This window comes from Octopus sinensis, linkage group LG7 (assembly GCF_006345805.1).
Source record: "Octopus sinensis linkage group LG7, ASM634580v1, whole genome shotgun sequence".
Taxonomy (NCBI): Eukaryota; Metazoa; Mollusca; class Cephalopoda; order Octopoda; family Octopodidae; genus Octopus; species Octopus sinensis.
The window spans coordinates 96,321,472-96,338,243 of NC_043003.1; the positions used below are offsets into that span (position 1 = coordinate 96,321,472).

Below are 16,772 nucleotides of genomic sequence, written 5' to 3' on the forward strand. Positions count from 1 at the left end.
GCACACATGCGTCATACAGTCTACCTTTTACTCTGAGCGAGAGGCCCTTTGTCACCAGCAGAGGTAGGAGCTCCCTGAACTTCGCCCGGGCTATTCTTTTTCTAGCAGCTACACTTTCAGAGCATCCACCCCAGCTACTGACTTGGTCACCTAGGTAATGGAAGCAATCAGCTACTAGTTTTCCCCCCTGGAATGTGATGAAAGCTGTTTTCTGCACATTTTCAGTGTTTATTGCTCCTGAGCATTTGCCACACGCAAAACCTATTCTCCCAGTTAACCTTCCTTTGATATTGCTGCTCCTCTTATGTGTCCATAGCTTACACTGGGTACATCTTATGGAGTTTCTACCTACGCCTTTTCTACAGATCGAGCAGAGCCATCTACCTGAAGGGATTTGTAGTTTGTCTGCCTTCCTACTTATTAAGACTTTGGTTTATTCACACACACACACACACACACACACACACACAAAATAAAATTTGTCTATTTTTTCCTTTTAGATGGGCTATAATTCCTATGATGTACCCATTCGCTCGCTTCTTTGACATTCCGAGTACAGCATTTGTTGCACTGTCTTGTACCAATGTCTTTCTGGGTACAATAACGACATTAGCTACCTTTATCTTGGAAATGTTACAGAATGATGATGAGGTAAGGTTCATAAGTTTCAATAAATTGTTTTGTTCTTCTTGTTTTTCCTTTTTATATTTTGTTCATTAAATATAGATGTGTGTGCTTGTGTGTGTGTGTCTGTGTGTTAGTTTACTTTTGTGCTCTACAAAAGTCACAAGTTACAAGTGTTGTTGCTGTTGTCAGTTTTCTGTCAAAGAATCTTCCATTCAATCATGCTTTTGAAAATGTGTGGGTTAAGAGTTTCTATTACATGAAGAACAGGTAATGTTTAGTGACTGAAAGGGCTTCCAGCTGTAAAACAATGCTCCAATGATATAAAAGGGTAAACGGTAAAGATCCCCAAAGTTATGAATAACCATGAAATTGCATCTAGAAAGTTCACCTCTACAGCTGAGTAAACTGGAGCAAAGTAAAATAAAGTGTCTTACACATGAACACAACACACAGCTCAGTCCGGGAATCGAACTTACAACCTCATGATTGTAAGCCCTACCACTGAGCCATAACCAGCCCATATATTGTGCCTGTTTTATGTTCAAAGCAACAAGATTTAACTTTTTACACTTTCACTATTATGTCATTCTAAAAATAAACAATCACACCACTGAAATTTTGAAGTTACAAGATAATGCATGATTAATTCGAAACAAGGTGAATAAATAAGCATTGCATTTGCCAGAGTAATCTGAATACTAAAGGTTTAATTGGTTTATTCACTTTCAGGAATTAAGGCATGTAAATGATATTCTGAAGAAAGTATTTTTGTTGCTGCCTCAATATTGCTTTGGGCGAGGACTTGTACAAATGGCTCAAGATCAATTAATATATGAAGTCAGTGAAAGGTTTGGTAAGTCAAGAATTAACTTATAACAAAGCTCAGACAAATATCTTTGATTTATAAGCACACCTAAAGAAGTAACACATTTAGCCATCTGTCTCTTTCCGTCTGTCTGTCTTTCTCTCTTTCTCCCTCCTTCTCTCTCTTTCTCCCTCCTTCTCTCTCTTTCTCCCCCCTTCTCTCTCTTTCTCCCTCTCATCTATACATCACATTTGTAAATGTTTGAATATATGAAATTCCTACACATAGTTTACTTTAAATCTCTACATATAGATGCTACTTCAACTAGTTTCTATCTTTCCCTCGATTGTAAGGCATTTTTGCCTTTCTTATCTTTTCTATTTACATTTCTTATTTACAAAATTGCAGTATTCCTTTAATGTTTGGACAAACATGTGCCTTCTCCATCCACCCATATTTTGTGAACCCACACAAAGAGGGTATGATTTAAAACTTACATAGAGAAATCTCTGTCTTATAAGAGAACAAAGAAATCTTTCTACATGATATGTACTTGATCAATATACCCACTTAGTCATGCTAGTAGTTGATAATTGAAAAGAAACCTAGTTGCAAACTTCAATGTAACTCTTATTGAGAGAAGATGGAAAAATTCAATAGGGAGATCGATTTATGTTAACCGAAAAATTCTGGAAATTCCACAATGAATAATAAATAACTTGGGTTTGTCCATATGAAACCACATCTGCTATTTTCACATTTTTGAAGACAAAGGAGAATTTTAGATATCAGATATTGAATCTGTTTGAAGATTCGGCAAAATACAAGAGGTCACCAAAGTTATCAATACCAATGAATGGCTTGTTGAGAAACAGATGGAAATGGTTTGGACATGTTCTGTGTATCCAGTTAGATAGAGTGTTATGAGGGACAGTGCACTAGAGGCCAAAGAAGCAAAGAAAGAAAGATCGAGACGAACATAGTTTGAGGTTGATACAGAGTGATAGACTGTGGTGTTATTTGTGGCAGTAGAGGAAGAGGAGGATATTACATAGAGTAGTGATAGCTAATGGGATAGAGTATTGAACTACTTGCTCTTAAGTGCTGAGTACAAATCAGATTCTGGCATTTCAAGTGTTTCTAAGCAGAACAGTTCCTCAAATCGTAACTTAGGTACCAAATCAGCCTGGGAATGTTCAACCTTAGACCAGAATCCTCCAGTTGTCGCAGGTTCTTTTACTTTTGGGTCTTCACTCTGAATTTAATTAAGAACTTCTTGTGACGAGGTGGTGAACTACAGCCTACTCTATATTAAACTCATCATGAATTGGGTATCAACTGCCAGATAGAATTCTCTATTATGAAATTTTTTTTTTATTAGATTTCCTTTACCAATATTATAATTCCAGGTTCTTCAGTTGGAAATCGGTGTAGTTCTTTCATTAATGCTTATTATTTCTTCACAGGTGAAATGGTGTACTTAAATCCATTTGAATGGAACAAAATTGGTCAGAATCTTTTTGCAATGTTTATCCTGGGAATTATCTTCTTTATTATAACTCTTCTTATGGAATACCCTTTCTGGAAAAAATTCTGGTATAGTAATGCATTTTTCTTTCTATAAATAATACATTTATGCTTATGCTGTTTTTATATAATAGCTTTAATGAGAAATATGAAGCATTTACATTAATTACATGGACTTGAAGTAAGAAATGTATGTTGTAGTTATATACATTGATTAAAACTAGACATGATTGATTCAGTTAATTGATCTGTTACTAAAGCAAAAAATGTGTATAGTTGTTTATTGCAGTTGCATTGTTACACCTTTTAACTATTAGTATGATTACTTTCTTGAAGATATATGACATAATGCATACTGCAATATGGTGAATGATCTTACTTAATAAACAGACACCTTAATTCCACCAAACTCTTCAGAACTGCAAATATTCCAGTCTAATTATTTGCTTATTGTATCCAAGAATTTAAACAAGTACACTCCCCCACACACACACATATACACACACTCACACACACACACACGCGCACATAGGAATTAACTCTTTAGCATTTCAATTAGCTATATCCAGCCCAAATATTCTACCTGTTTTATTTTCAAACTGGCCAGACCCAGCCTCTCACACCTACCCTACAATGTCATGCTAAAAATAAACAATCATAATTTCAAAATCTCAAAGTTACAAGATAATATAGAATTAACTTTAAAGAATGTGAATAAATAGGAATTACATTTCACAAAGAAATCTGAATACCAAAGGTTTAACATTGAATATATTTTAACTAATGATCACACACTTGCATTCACCCATATATATATATATATATATATATATATATATATATATATATAAATTAGAAAAATATTAGCAGTAGTAGTAAAATCACTTCAATATAAATATAGCCACTCATCAGGTTAAAGATAGCTACAATAATAAAATAATTAATTAATAAATATACGTAAATAATCTTGTAAAATGATTTTTCCCTGTAAGTTTGGAATAATATTCCCTCATATTATTATTATTATATATACATATATATATGCATTTATTTTTTTATGTGCAGGAAACCCAAGCTTATCAGTGCGCCATCTATTCCCGAAGACATAGATGTTAAACAAGAGCGAGAAAAAGTGATGTTTAATAAAACCACAGATGATATCTTAGTCATAAAAAATCTAACAAAGGTAATGGAGGGAAAAACTTTTTTAGTGATTTGAAAAATTGCATAGCATCAATTTCTGTTCACTGGAATATGTTGTGGTGTTCATTCTTGTCCTAAGGTCATTAAAAGTACATGAATTTCAAAACTGTTTTAAAGAAAATCTGAAGTTTTAAGTTAAGGACTAAATTTGCCGATGCGCTTACTGTTTGTAGTGTTGTAACTCTGGCAATTTCATTGGTAACTATGTCATACTATTGATTTCAAATTTTGGCACAAGGCCAGCAGTTTCAGAGAACAGGTTAAGTTGATTACATTGATTCCAGTGCTCAAGTGCTCAACTGGTACTTATGTTATTGACCCCAGAAGGAGGCAAAGTCAACCCTTGTGAAGTTTGACCACTAAGCATTTCGCCTGGTGTGCTAATGATTCTGCCCGCTCGCCACCTTACTATGACCTACTATTTGCAGACTTGTGTCGCTTGCTGCTGTATTCTAGGAAACTCGGAAACTCATCTAGATAATACGATGAAAGAAAGGATTTGGTTTTAGTTTTATTGTTACTCAGAAAATAGAAATGGAAAATTCAGGAGTCATTAGTTGCTGTATCCTAGAAAACTCCTCCAGATAATGCAGCGGAGGCATGTTATATATATAGTCTGATTTGAGTACATTAAAGAGTCTCAAAATAATTCATACTTACTTCTTGGCTAAAACTGATAAAGTTAGTACCGTCAGAAACACATAAACTCCTTTAGTGTGTTTCTTTTTTTTACTTTTTTCTAAAGCAGCTGACTAATTTATAAAGTCAAGTTGTTGCACTTGTAATCCTGAGATTGTGGTTTCACTTCCCAAATCAGGCAGTATTGATTCTTGAACAAAAGACTTCATTTCACATTGTTCCAGTCCAATCGGCTAAAAATGAGTTCCTGTAATAGCTAGAATGTTAATCCTGCAATAGTCCACCTTTACATCCGAGGGTGGAGGTGGTAGATTTGTAAAATCAGTTATTTATATGCCTCAGAATCCATATTAACTTCCTGATTTCTGAACCCTGGGGCTCATAACAGACCTTAGTCTGAGTCTAAATCTAACTAAGACATAATGGCTCTAAGATTATAAGTTCAAATCTTACTACAGTCATTGTATTATGTCTCGGAGTAATGCACATAACTAAGCTTTACAGTTGAAAGTATGAACGATATCTAGCCATAAAAAAAAATAAAAACAACTGCTCTATTAATAACACTCTTGAAAGACTGGAAGAAAAAATAATAAATGGTAAATATTAAAAGAAATCAAAAATGTTGTAATTTAGCTATATATATAATTGTTTATTAGAAGCTCATGTTTTATTAATTTGTCTTTCAGGTTTATACTGGTTATAGAAAGAAACAACTTGCAGTTGATCGTTTATGCATAAGTGTTCCTAAAGGACAGTGTTTTGGCCTGCTTGGAGTCAATGGTGCTGGTAAAACAACTACATTTAAGATGCTGACTGGTGAAATTAGTCCTACTTTTGGGGATGCATATATCAATGGTCATAGCATCAAAACCGATATAAACCAAGTTTACCAGAGCATAAGTTATTGTCCTCAGTTTGATGCTTTAAATTCTTTATTAACTGGTCGAGAACATTTGGAGCTTTATGCCAGACTCCGGGGAATACCAGAAAAAGAAGTTAAACAGGTAAGCAACATTGTAAAAAATCTCAGTGCTGCATATTATGTAGCTCAATGTATTATTTATTTCAGTTCTGGTGTAAGCTATAGCATGTTTATTGTGTTATAGTTTTCATGAAGCAATATCTGGTTCCTTGTATTTCAATATTTCAGGGTTAGGAAGACTTCTTCAGGAAATCTTAACCATCAACCTATACTCTTTACTCTATTTTACTCTTTTACATGTTTCAGTCATGTGACTGGCCATGCTGGAGCACCGCCTTTAGTCGAGCAAATCGACCCCAGGACTTATTCTTTGTAAGCCTAGTACTTATTCTATCGGTCTCTTTTGCCAAACCGCTAAGTTATGGGAACGTAAACACACCACCATCGGTTGTCAAGCAATGTTGGCGGGGGGGACAAACACAGACACACAAACATATACACACACACATACGTATATATTTACATATATATGATGGGCTTCTTTCAGTTTCCGTCTACCAAATCCACTCACAAGGCTTTGGTCGGCTCAAGACTATAGTAGAAGACACTTGAACCCGGAACCATGTAGTTTGTAAGCAAGCTACTTATCACGCAGCCACTCCTACGCCTATGTTATTTTTCTATAACTTACTTTGTTTTGGTTTTTTAAAAAAAATGAAATAATAATGATTAAAAATATTTATATGATTATTGTGGTTCAGTTAAACCACAATATTTGTTTTACTCTTAGTTATATTTATTATTGTTAATTGAAAATCAATCACTTCAATCAACACTATTTCACATATGTTGGTTTCAAATTTTGGCACAAGGCCAGCAATTTCAGGAGACGAGGTAAGTCGATTGAATCAATCCCTCTTCTCAACCGGCACTTATTTTATTGACCTCAAAAGATGAAAGGTAATGTTGACCTCAGTGGAATCTGAACTCAGAACATAAAGATGGATGAAATGCTGCTAAGCATTTTGCCTGGCATGCTAACGATTCTGCCAGCTCACCACCTTCATAATGATAAGGATCATAATAATAATAATAATAATAATAATAATCCTTTCTACTATAGGCACAATGCCCAAAATTATGGGGGAGGGGATAAGTCAATTACATCGACCCCAGTGCTCAACTACCACTTATTCTATCAACCACAAAAGGATGCAAAGCAAAGTCAACCTCAGCGTAATTTGAACTCAGAACATAGGGGCAGATGAAATACTACTAAGCATTTTTGCCTGGTCAGCTAATGACTCTGCCAGCTCGCCACCATATTATTATTATTAATAATAGTAATAATGATAATCCTTTCTACTAAAGACACAAGGCCTGAAATTTTAGGGGTGGGGACTAGTCGATTACATCGACCCCAGTGTTTCACTGGTACTTAATTTATCAACCCTGTAAGGATGACAGGCAAAGTCAACCTCGGTGGAATTTGAACTCAATAATAATAATAATAATAATGTGGAGGCGCAATGGCCCAGTGGTTAGGGCAGTGAACTTGCAGTCAGAGGATCGCGGTTTCAATTCCCAGACCAAGCATTGTGTGTGTTTATTGAGCAAAAACACCTAAAGCTCCACGAGGCTCCGGCAGGGGGTGGTGGTGACCCCTGTTGTACTCTTTCGCCCCAACTTTCTCTCACTCTCTCTTCCTGTTTCTTGAGTAACACTGCAATGGACTGACGTCCCGTCCAGCTGGGGGGAACACATACACCACAGAAACCAGGAAACCAGGCCCATGAGCCCGGCTAGGCTTGAAAAGGGCGAAAGAAAGAATAATAATAATAATAATGACTGTAATCTTTAGTCTTCTCCACTTTACTCTCTAGCCTTTCTTCAGTTGTATCACTGTATTATAATTTTAAACTTATTCAATCTAAAGTGTGTAAAATTGTAGTTTGCTTTATTAGTTAGTTTAGATGTTTATGTCACTTCTCAGATATTTACCTATGAAATCTTACCCTTAACTAAAGCTATGTTTATTATTATTATTTCAGGTAGCCAACTGGGCAATAAATAAATTAGATTTAACTAAATATGCTGACAAACCTTCACAGACATACTCAGGTGGAAATAAGCGAAAGTTGTCAACAGCAATTGCCTTAATTGGGAACCCAAACATAATTTTCTTGGTAAGCAGAAATGATGATATCAATTATCTTAAATTTGTTTTTGTTTTGTTTTGTTTGTTTTTCTAACTTTTATTTTATTCTTATATGGAACTTGAGCTCTACTCAGCAATGTTCAAGACCTAGCCTAATTCTGACACACATGTTCACCTCACACCTTGAGGATCTCCCATGATACCTCATCACTATTATTCTATCTCTCTCTCTCTCTCTCTCTGTGTCTTTCTCTCTCTCTCACTCTCTCTCTAGCTCCAAATCAGCTACTTCCACTCTCCTTTTTATGATATGAGTAGACATATAGCTCCTCTACAGGAAGAAACCTAACATGTTCCCTTCTCTCATATCTTAACCCCATTCATTTCCTCGCATGGTACCACCTCCATCTTTACTATAGCTCCACCTCATTTGGAGGGGGATCTTAGTTTTTGCAAGCTGCATGGCGACTTCACTTGTACTAGTGCCATGTAAAAAGACACCCAGTACACGCTGTAAAATGATCAGCATTAGGAAGGGCATATACCATAGAAAACTTGCTAACATTGAAACATTGATGCAGTCCTCCAATCTGTCAGTTCCTGTCAAAGTGTTCAACCCATGCCAACATGAAAGATGAAGGTTTGATGACAATAACAATGACAACATTTATCTTTCTTTTTCAAATAGATATCCATTCTATTGGTAGCATTGCCATAACCTATCAGGATCCTTTCTTCCGAGGCCTAACATACCACTTTATTCCAACATGGAAGACAGATGTTTGATGACGATGATGATGCTGACATCATTCGTCTTTCCTTTTCAAATAGACATCTATTGGCAGCATTGCCATACCATACCAGGATGCTTCTTTTTTTTTCTGAGGCCTAACATACCACTTCATTTATCATCTCCACTAGTCCTTAGGTTGTCGTTAATGGTTCTCATTCAACTGTAAGCATTCATGCTAATCCCTTACTCAAGATTTTTCCTGCAGACACTGACCACAGATGTTTAGTCTTGGCATCCACCTAATCAATTTCAGTTCATCTGGAAGACCCTGCAAAGGTCATAAATATTGCTTTTTTCCCCTTTAACTAACTTAATAAAACCTAAATGTGAGTTAACTTCCAAATTATATTCCTAGAAGTTTATTGAAATATAGTTGAGCAGGGCCACTCAAAACAACACTTTCAAATGAGGATGCATATAAAATTTCAGTTGGTGCAATGATTTACAAGATGTGAAGGAGAAGCAGCACCATATTTTGAATGATTTAAATATACATAATTGACTTTTTATCATTTTAATAATTAGTATTTTATGGTGTGAAGATAGACTGAAGACTGATGAATGTTTAAAAATAGCTGGAGTGATTGGGATTTTATTATTTTAGTTATTAGTTTATGGCATGAAGATAACGTGGATGTGCAAAAATAGCTGGAGTGGTTGGTAGCTTAATGTTTAATTTGTGAATATATAGTTTAGCAATATAGATCAATAGTTGAATTGTATTTCTGAGTGTGTACATGTTGTGTGTGTGTGTGTGTGTTTTCCATTGTATAAAATAGTGGGCTGTTGCATTATAAAATGAGCTGTTGCATTGAATAGTGGGCTGTTATATTGTAAAGTGGTCTAGATCAACTACAGTTACCCATTAATTCAAAAACATTTTCATTTGTAACTTTTTTCGCAACTATTATAGGTTTGCTGGTCTCTGTAAAGTAAAATTAGATATTTGCATGTTCTAGTGTGACTCATTACAATAGCTTGACAGACTATTAACAAGGAGTTCTTTGTAGATTTCAAGTGCGTATGCTGTAAGGAGATATGAGTACTGAATTTTCCAGCCAAGTGGAAGAAACTGTCTGAAATGTTTAGGGCAGCAGTCTCCCCATAAGAACATTGTTAAATATCATTTGCCAATGTGGACTACCACTAATTTTCTCAGACTCTGCATTGTTTTTATTAAAAAGACTAGCAATATCTCTTAACTAAAAATAAAATTTTATTTATAATCATTTATAGCTTACTCTACACCCTACACAGTCAAAAAAAAACAACAACATGAATGCATATGTAGCATGGTTTCAGGGGAGATTGAAGTGTGGTATACTTGATGTGAAAACCTGTTGGCTGGATCAATGTTTGATTAGCTTCTATTTTGCTGTAGATCTGAGAAAGATTAACTTGACCTATTTAACATGAACTGCAATAACACTATCTATATGGCAGAACTATTTTGAACTAAAGTTGTTACATTCATGATTACATTATCGTGGTTTCAATTTCTAGACTGGCTGTGCATTGTGTTCTTGAGCAGAACACTTCATTTCAGATTACTCCAGTTTGCTCAGCTGTTAATGGGTAACCCTACGACAGGCTAGCTTTATGTTCAGAGGAGGCGTTGGCTTGCTCACAATGCAAGGAAATACATTGTGACTAGCGGTGTGCAACATCTGATTGCTTGATCAATACAGTGATACATTGATTACTAAATTAATGGTTTCAAATTTTGGCACAAGGCTAGCAATTTTGGAGAGGGGTAAGTCAATTACATCGACCCCAGTACCCAACTGGTACTTATTTTATCATCTCCAAAAGGATAAAGGCAAAGTTAATCCTTGCAGGATTTAATTTCAGAATGTAAAGACAGACAAAATGCCACTAAGCATTTTACCTGGCATACTAACAATTCTGCCTGCTGATACCACCTTAGTGATTATTAAATTCATAAAAATTAATTTATAAAGTAAAGGAATAGCATAGATTGGTGATGAAGTTTTAATTAATGGAGTGTCAGGTTTGTTTGAGTCATTTCAGTAACATACTTAATTCTTTTACCTGTGATTTTAGGTGATAGTAGCTTAGAGTAGAAGACCAATTGTATTGTCATTGTTATTAGTAGGTAGGGGGCTCCAAAAGGGGTCTCAGGGTGTAGCGTCCCTGCCTTCCTAAGTTAGTTTTCCACCACATTTCTTAAAAATCGTGGTAGAGGCCTTGGTCTCGGGACCACTCATGTCTAGAAACTGAGGTTGAGGGTAAGCAAAGGCATGCTCCCCGTAGAAAATCCTGCTCCAAAAAAGCCTCTTAATAGCAAAGGAGAATGAGTGCCAGCCAGCCCAAAGTTTGGGGTGGACTGCACCTGCCTAACTTGGTTGCTATGGTAGATCCAGCCACCCCAATAAATGAAGACAAAACCCGGATTTAAAACACTGGTGGAGGAGGAGGAGGAGGATTAGTGACAAGGTCTTCATAAAGGCTTAATGACTCATTCACACTCATGGAGCATTTTCATTTTGAGTAATGAATGTATCATTCGTCTGCTTAATTGAGTAATGTCATTCAGATTATAAAAATGAAAAATAAGGGTTGTTTTAAAGTTTGAGGAAAAGTTATATTATATTTGTATTAAACAAAAAAAATGTCTAATGTTGAAAAAGAGAATTCTAAAATAAACTGACCATGTTAATTGTTATTTGAAGGATGAACCAACTTCTGGCATGGACCCTAAAGCCCGGAGATATTTGTGGAATTGCATCAACAGTCTTGTAAAAAGTGGACGATCTATAATTTTAACGTCACACAGGTATTTATTATTCTTTCATTAATGTCATCATCGTCATCATCATCATTGTTATCTTCATTTTAACATCCTTTTTTTCTAAGCTTGTATGGGCTTGGCAGAATTTGTTGGGACAGATCTTATTCAGCAGATGCCCTTTGCTCTTACTGTTGTCAACCCTCATCTGTTTATAAGCAAAGGAATATTTCCTCATAGCCAAACATGTCTTCACTGAAGGCAAGAAATAAAGGACTCTGTATGTCAGTGACACTTGTTCATAACTACCCCATGTTATCAAGATAAGGAGACATATATATTTGCTCTCACACATACATGCATATACAAAAAAATTCTTCCGATTTCAGTCTATCAAATCCATTCACAAGACATTAGTTGGCCTGAGGGTACTGCAGAAGACAGTTATCCAAGATGCCATGCAATAGGACTGAACCTGAAACCATCATCATCATCATCATCATCGTTTAACATCCACTTTCCATGCTAGCATGGGTTGGACGATTTGACTGAGGTCTGGCAAACCAGATGGCTGCACCAGACTCCAATCTGATCTGGCAGAGTTTCTACAGCTGGATGCCCTTCCTAACGACAACCACTCTGAGAGTGTAGTGGGTGCTTTTACATGCCACCGGCATGAGGGCCAGTCAGGCGGTACTGGCAATGGCCATGCTCAAGTGGTGTTTTTTACGTGCCACCTGCACAGGAGCCAGTCCAGTGGCATTCTACACAGTTAATGATTTTAACCCCATTCTGAGTTCAAATTCTGCTAAAGTGAGGAAAGACAAAATGATGCCGATGATGACGACGATTGAACTGTTTCTGTACTGAGACACTGAGGCTATTGCAAATTTTCTTAAGATATCTGCAGGTATCCATAGCAGTACAATATTGTTTTATATAGTCCATAAATGTTTAGAAAAGTTTAAATTATCCTTACAATTCATCATCATCATGTTTCATGGTGGCAAGGGTTGGATAGTTTGACAGGTTCCAATCGATTCAAGAGATTAAAGAATGACAGAAGTGGGGAGAGAAGAGGAGAGACGGGTGGAAGTAAGGAAGAAGAAATAATTATGGAAATTGAAATTTAAATCAAATTACCATATGTAAGTTACCTTATGTATTTGTTTTGCAAGATTCTTGATGTGAAAACGTGTGTTGAAACAAATATTGTTATAACTGAGGATGGTAAAAAAAAAAGAATGACCAGCCCCAAGTATAACAATACTAAATGTAAGGTTTATGATATAATGAAGCTTTGCTGTTTGAATCACTGCTACAAGTCAGATTATTGACCGAATGGTCCTATATTCGAACCTTCTATATAACCATTATGCTATGCTTCTAGCTTCAGTTTTCATTAGTACTTAATGACAAGGAAGGACATTTAGCTATAAAAATAATTGCTCCAACAATATTCACTATTAAGAGAAAGATTAAGAAAAAAAAATGTCTTTAAATTAATTCCAAGCCAGGTTATCACAACTAATGTATGTAAAATAAAATAAAATAAAATAAAATAAGCTATGAAGAATTGTGAAAAGTAATTTGAGAATTTAACTGTATTATCTTTGCATATGCTGAAAATGGAATATTTATGTGCTTAGAATATTTACAGAATTAAATATTGATATTAAATGCAGTGTACCAAAAGTAATGTGGTGAGCCAAATATAATTTTTTAATCAACTGAAATTATAACTGTAATAGGAAGAAAAGAGATTAGCATTATTTCCTTCGTAGCAGTGCACACTGGTGTTTTGAAGCAGACATCGGAGCTTGATGCAATCCTCTGGTTTGCTAGTTCCAGTTGAACTGTGTAACCATGCCAGTGGGGAAAACAGACATTAAATGAGAAGGAAGAGGCTAACTATTTGTATTAAAGCACCCATAGGTGCTTTAATACAAATAGTTTTCTTGTGTCATTATTAATATTAAGGGTGGTGATGAGCTAGCAATAATAGCAGAGCATCAGGGAAAATCCTGAGTGCACACTTCTTCTACACTGAACTAGTCATGTACAGTTTTCCCTCGAAACAATTGCACCACACCTCCACCCTGTAAATGTGTGATCCCATGGCAATGCCAGAGATCAATATTTTTGGTTGACTTTGTTTATTCAGTAATTTTAATTGATTCACTAAAAAAAAGGGGGGGGGGGACATTTCAAGAGATGGAGATTAGGGATTTGTTGCAACCCATGGCTAAGTAATGGATTTCAAAGAGGTGCAATTCTAAAGAATAACAATATTCCTAACTGATTAAGTGCTGAGTTTAGATAGAGATAGTGAAGGATATTAGAAAGATTTAAAAGCAAACAGATTTGGGTGGAATAAAAGCATTTGTGTAAATCCAGAACAGCAAATGTTTAGTTTTGTATGAATTTTTCATTGAATACATTCTTCCTGTACACTATCTCACTATGGGAAATGCTAATGGATTGAATTATTTTCTCAGTGGCTGTCTAAATTTTCACCTTCACTTTATTTGAAATATGATGTTGTGCAATTAGTTGAACAAACATAACACCCAAATGTTTGGAATAAAGTTAGTGTATAACTTTTGCATGTTAGATTATTTGTTAGCTTTTATCTCTGTTGATAAAATATTTTGTTAAAATTTGTATTATATGGGTTAAAGATGAGCTGATTGCAGGGGATTTTTTTCTGGTTTTTTTTTTTTTGCTTATCGATAATTTGACAAACTTGAATTTTTCCCTGTTTTAAATAGTTTTTATATATTCTTATTAAAATGTTTTGTTTTTGTTTTTTATTAACAACAAATTCATAAATTCTACTTCAGTATGGAAGAGTGTGAAGCTCTATGTGGAAAAATTGCTATAATGGTAAATGGTAGGTTCCAGTGCCTTGGAAGTGTACAACATTTAAAAAATAGGTAATTTCTTTTTTTCTTTTTTTTTTGATAATTATTTTTAAAATATCAACAGAATTTTATTGAATTTTGTCTTGTTTTTCAGAGTTATTTCTTTTGTGGAAATTGCAAATTAAAAAATAAATGAAAATATATATAATGCAAAACAAAATCAATTGAAAGGTATTTTTGAAAAGTCAAATTGAATTTGAATTAAATGTGAAACCCAATAAAAAAAAAATGTAACTTTTATTATTCACTCTATTTCAATTCAAATTTAAAGCATTATCTTATGCTCTGGAAATATCTCTTTCATCCATTTGAAATTTCAAAATACAAACATCTTGAAATGAAATTTCCATCTCTACAAAAATAATGACTATATTTTGAATTTTTCATCATGAATTTTTCACAATATAAATACATGTTTTATTGAAGTTGTTTTAAATTTCTTTGTAATTACTAATTACAGAGAAATATCAGTTTGATACGTTGGCTTCCCTAGAATACCAAATTATTCAGATTTGAATTTCATTAGGTTATTTAGCAATATCCCAAATTTTACAGAATTGAAGAGGAGCCAAACTGTAGAAAGTTAAAAGTTACACTAAAATTCAGATAATGTCATTGGCAGTTTTAGAAAAGCTGTAAATTGGTACCATGGGGAGGTAAAGCTATTCCATGTAAGCAGCAAGCACATGGAATATTTGATTTCCATTTAATTTTTTTTTAAAGTTGGTCAAGCAAATTGAGGCAAGCATAGTTGCATAGTTCAGGTGCCTTGTTCAGAGAGTAGAGGTATTCAATGCAATAATAGTTGAACAGTTGTAAGATCTGAACATATAGCCTAATCATACACCTTTTGTTATGCCTCATAATATTAGCAGATGTAGCTTTTTTGAATGCTAAAGACTACACTGTTTTGAACTTTATTGGTTTACTCCTCTTCTGAATATATATATTATAACAATTTTATAGCATTTTACACTCAACAAACAACACTCATCTTGCAATGCATGTCTCTATCAATATAATTAACTCTCTTATGTACATTAATAAAGCTGTTTGCATCCATTCTGTGAAACATGATAGCTTATTTAAAACGGACCATGTATGATGCTATAAAACATTACATTTGATGTTATTAAGTAGAGTGGTAGAAACGTGGAGCACCTGATAAACTACGTTTTATTCCTCAGATGTCAATAAAATACCCGCTGAATCATGTACTTGGGCTGCTTCAATCGGCTGTATCAATCTTCTCCAAAGTTATGGCATCATACCAATATTAACTCAATTATTCTTATTCTTCTGAGGTTGATAAAATAACTATTAGTCAACCACAGTTTGATGTAATAACTATTTCATTGAAGTCGGTGCTCTGGTTTAGCCACAGTCCAAAGCTTAAAACCAGTAAAACATTAAAATAATGAAAACAAGCATGCAAAAAACTTATTCAATTTTCCTACAGAATAAATTTCAGAACACTGGTTCTAAGCACTATGGCTATAAATGCCATGGTTTTTTTTTACTTGATTTATTGCTGCTTTCTGCTCTCTTTTTCACCCTTTTCTGACAAGTTGTAGTGCACTTGAGCATTGCTTACAAGCTGTAAGGATTGTTAGAGTATTGCAAAAAGATGTTTTGTGGAATTTGTCGTTCTGAGTTCAAATTGTGTTGAGGACAACTTTTTATCCTCCTGAAGTTGATGAAATAAAGTCCCAGTCAAGTAGTTGGGTTAATGGTATCAGCTATTCCATCTTCCCTCAAAATTGCTGGCCTTGTGCCTGAATATAAAACTGTTGTTGTTGTTGTTATTATTATTATTGTTTTTGCTGTTACTGTTGATGTTAGTAGTAGTAGTAGTAGTAGTAGTATAAGGCTGCCAGCTGGCACACCTGACAAAGTGCTCAGTGGCATTACATCAGTCTTTATGTTTTTTGAGTTCAAATTCTGCTGAGGTCAAGTTTGCCCTTCATCCTAAAATAAGTACCAGCTGAGCATTGGAACTGATCTAATCGGCTATCCCTCTTCCCAAAATTTCAGGCCTTGTGTCTATAGAAGAAAGGATTATTATTATTATTATTACTATTCATATACTCTCAACAGATTAGACTGTTGGAAAAGAAAAGTTCCTAACATTTGGCTACAACAAGTAACCTGAGATGCCAAGAACACTCCTAAGTATCCTAGTTGTCCCTAAAAACACAGTTTTCTGAAGCTGTACTAAACTGGGTTTTATGCCTATTTCCTCTATTCATCTGTTCAGATCTTTAGGGATACTTCCCAGTGCACTTATAACTACTGGAATACATTTTACCCACACTTTCCATAGTCTCTATAACTGAATGGCTAGGTCCTGGTACTTTGCTATATTTTCTATACCTTCCATATTGATTTTTTCATCATTTGGGACTGTAAAAATCAATTATCT

The 16,772-nt window shown here is 34.7% G+C and overlaps 1 protein-coding gene across 1 annotated transcript in view; it reads left to right on the plus strand.

Moving 5' to 3' along the window:
- LOC115214536 (phospholipid-transporting ATPase ABCA7-like) overlaps positions 1–16,772 on the plus strand; it is a 298,993-nt gene that overhangs the window by 228,473 nt on the left and 53,748 nt on the right. Inside the window, 8 exon segments of the mRNA XM_036504975.1 lie at positions 501–651; positions 1,357–1,480; positions 2,899–3,028; positions 4,025–4,145; positions 5,491–5,808; positions 7,778–7,912; positions 11,371–11,474; positions 14,270–14,362. Coding sequence (XP_036360868.1) covers positions 501–651; positions 1,357–1,480; positions 2,899–3,028; positions 4,025–4,145; positions 5,491–5,808; positions 7,778–7,912; positions 11,371–11,474; positions 14,270–14,362 — 1,176 coding nt within the window.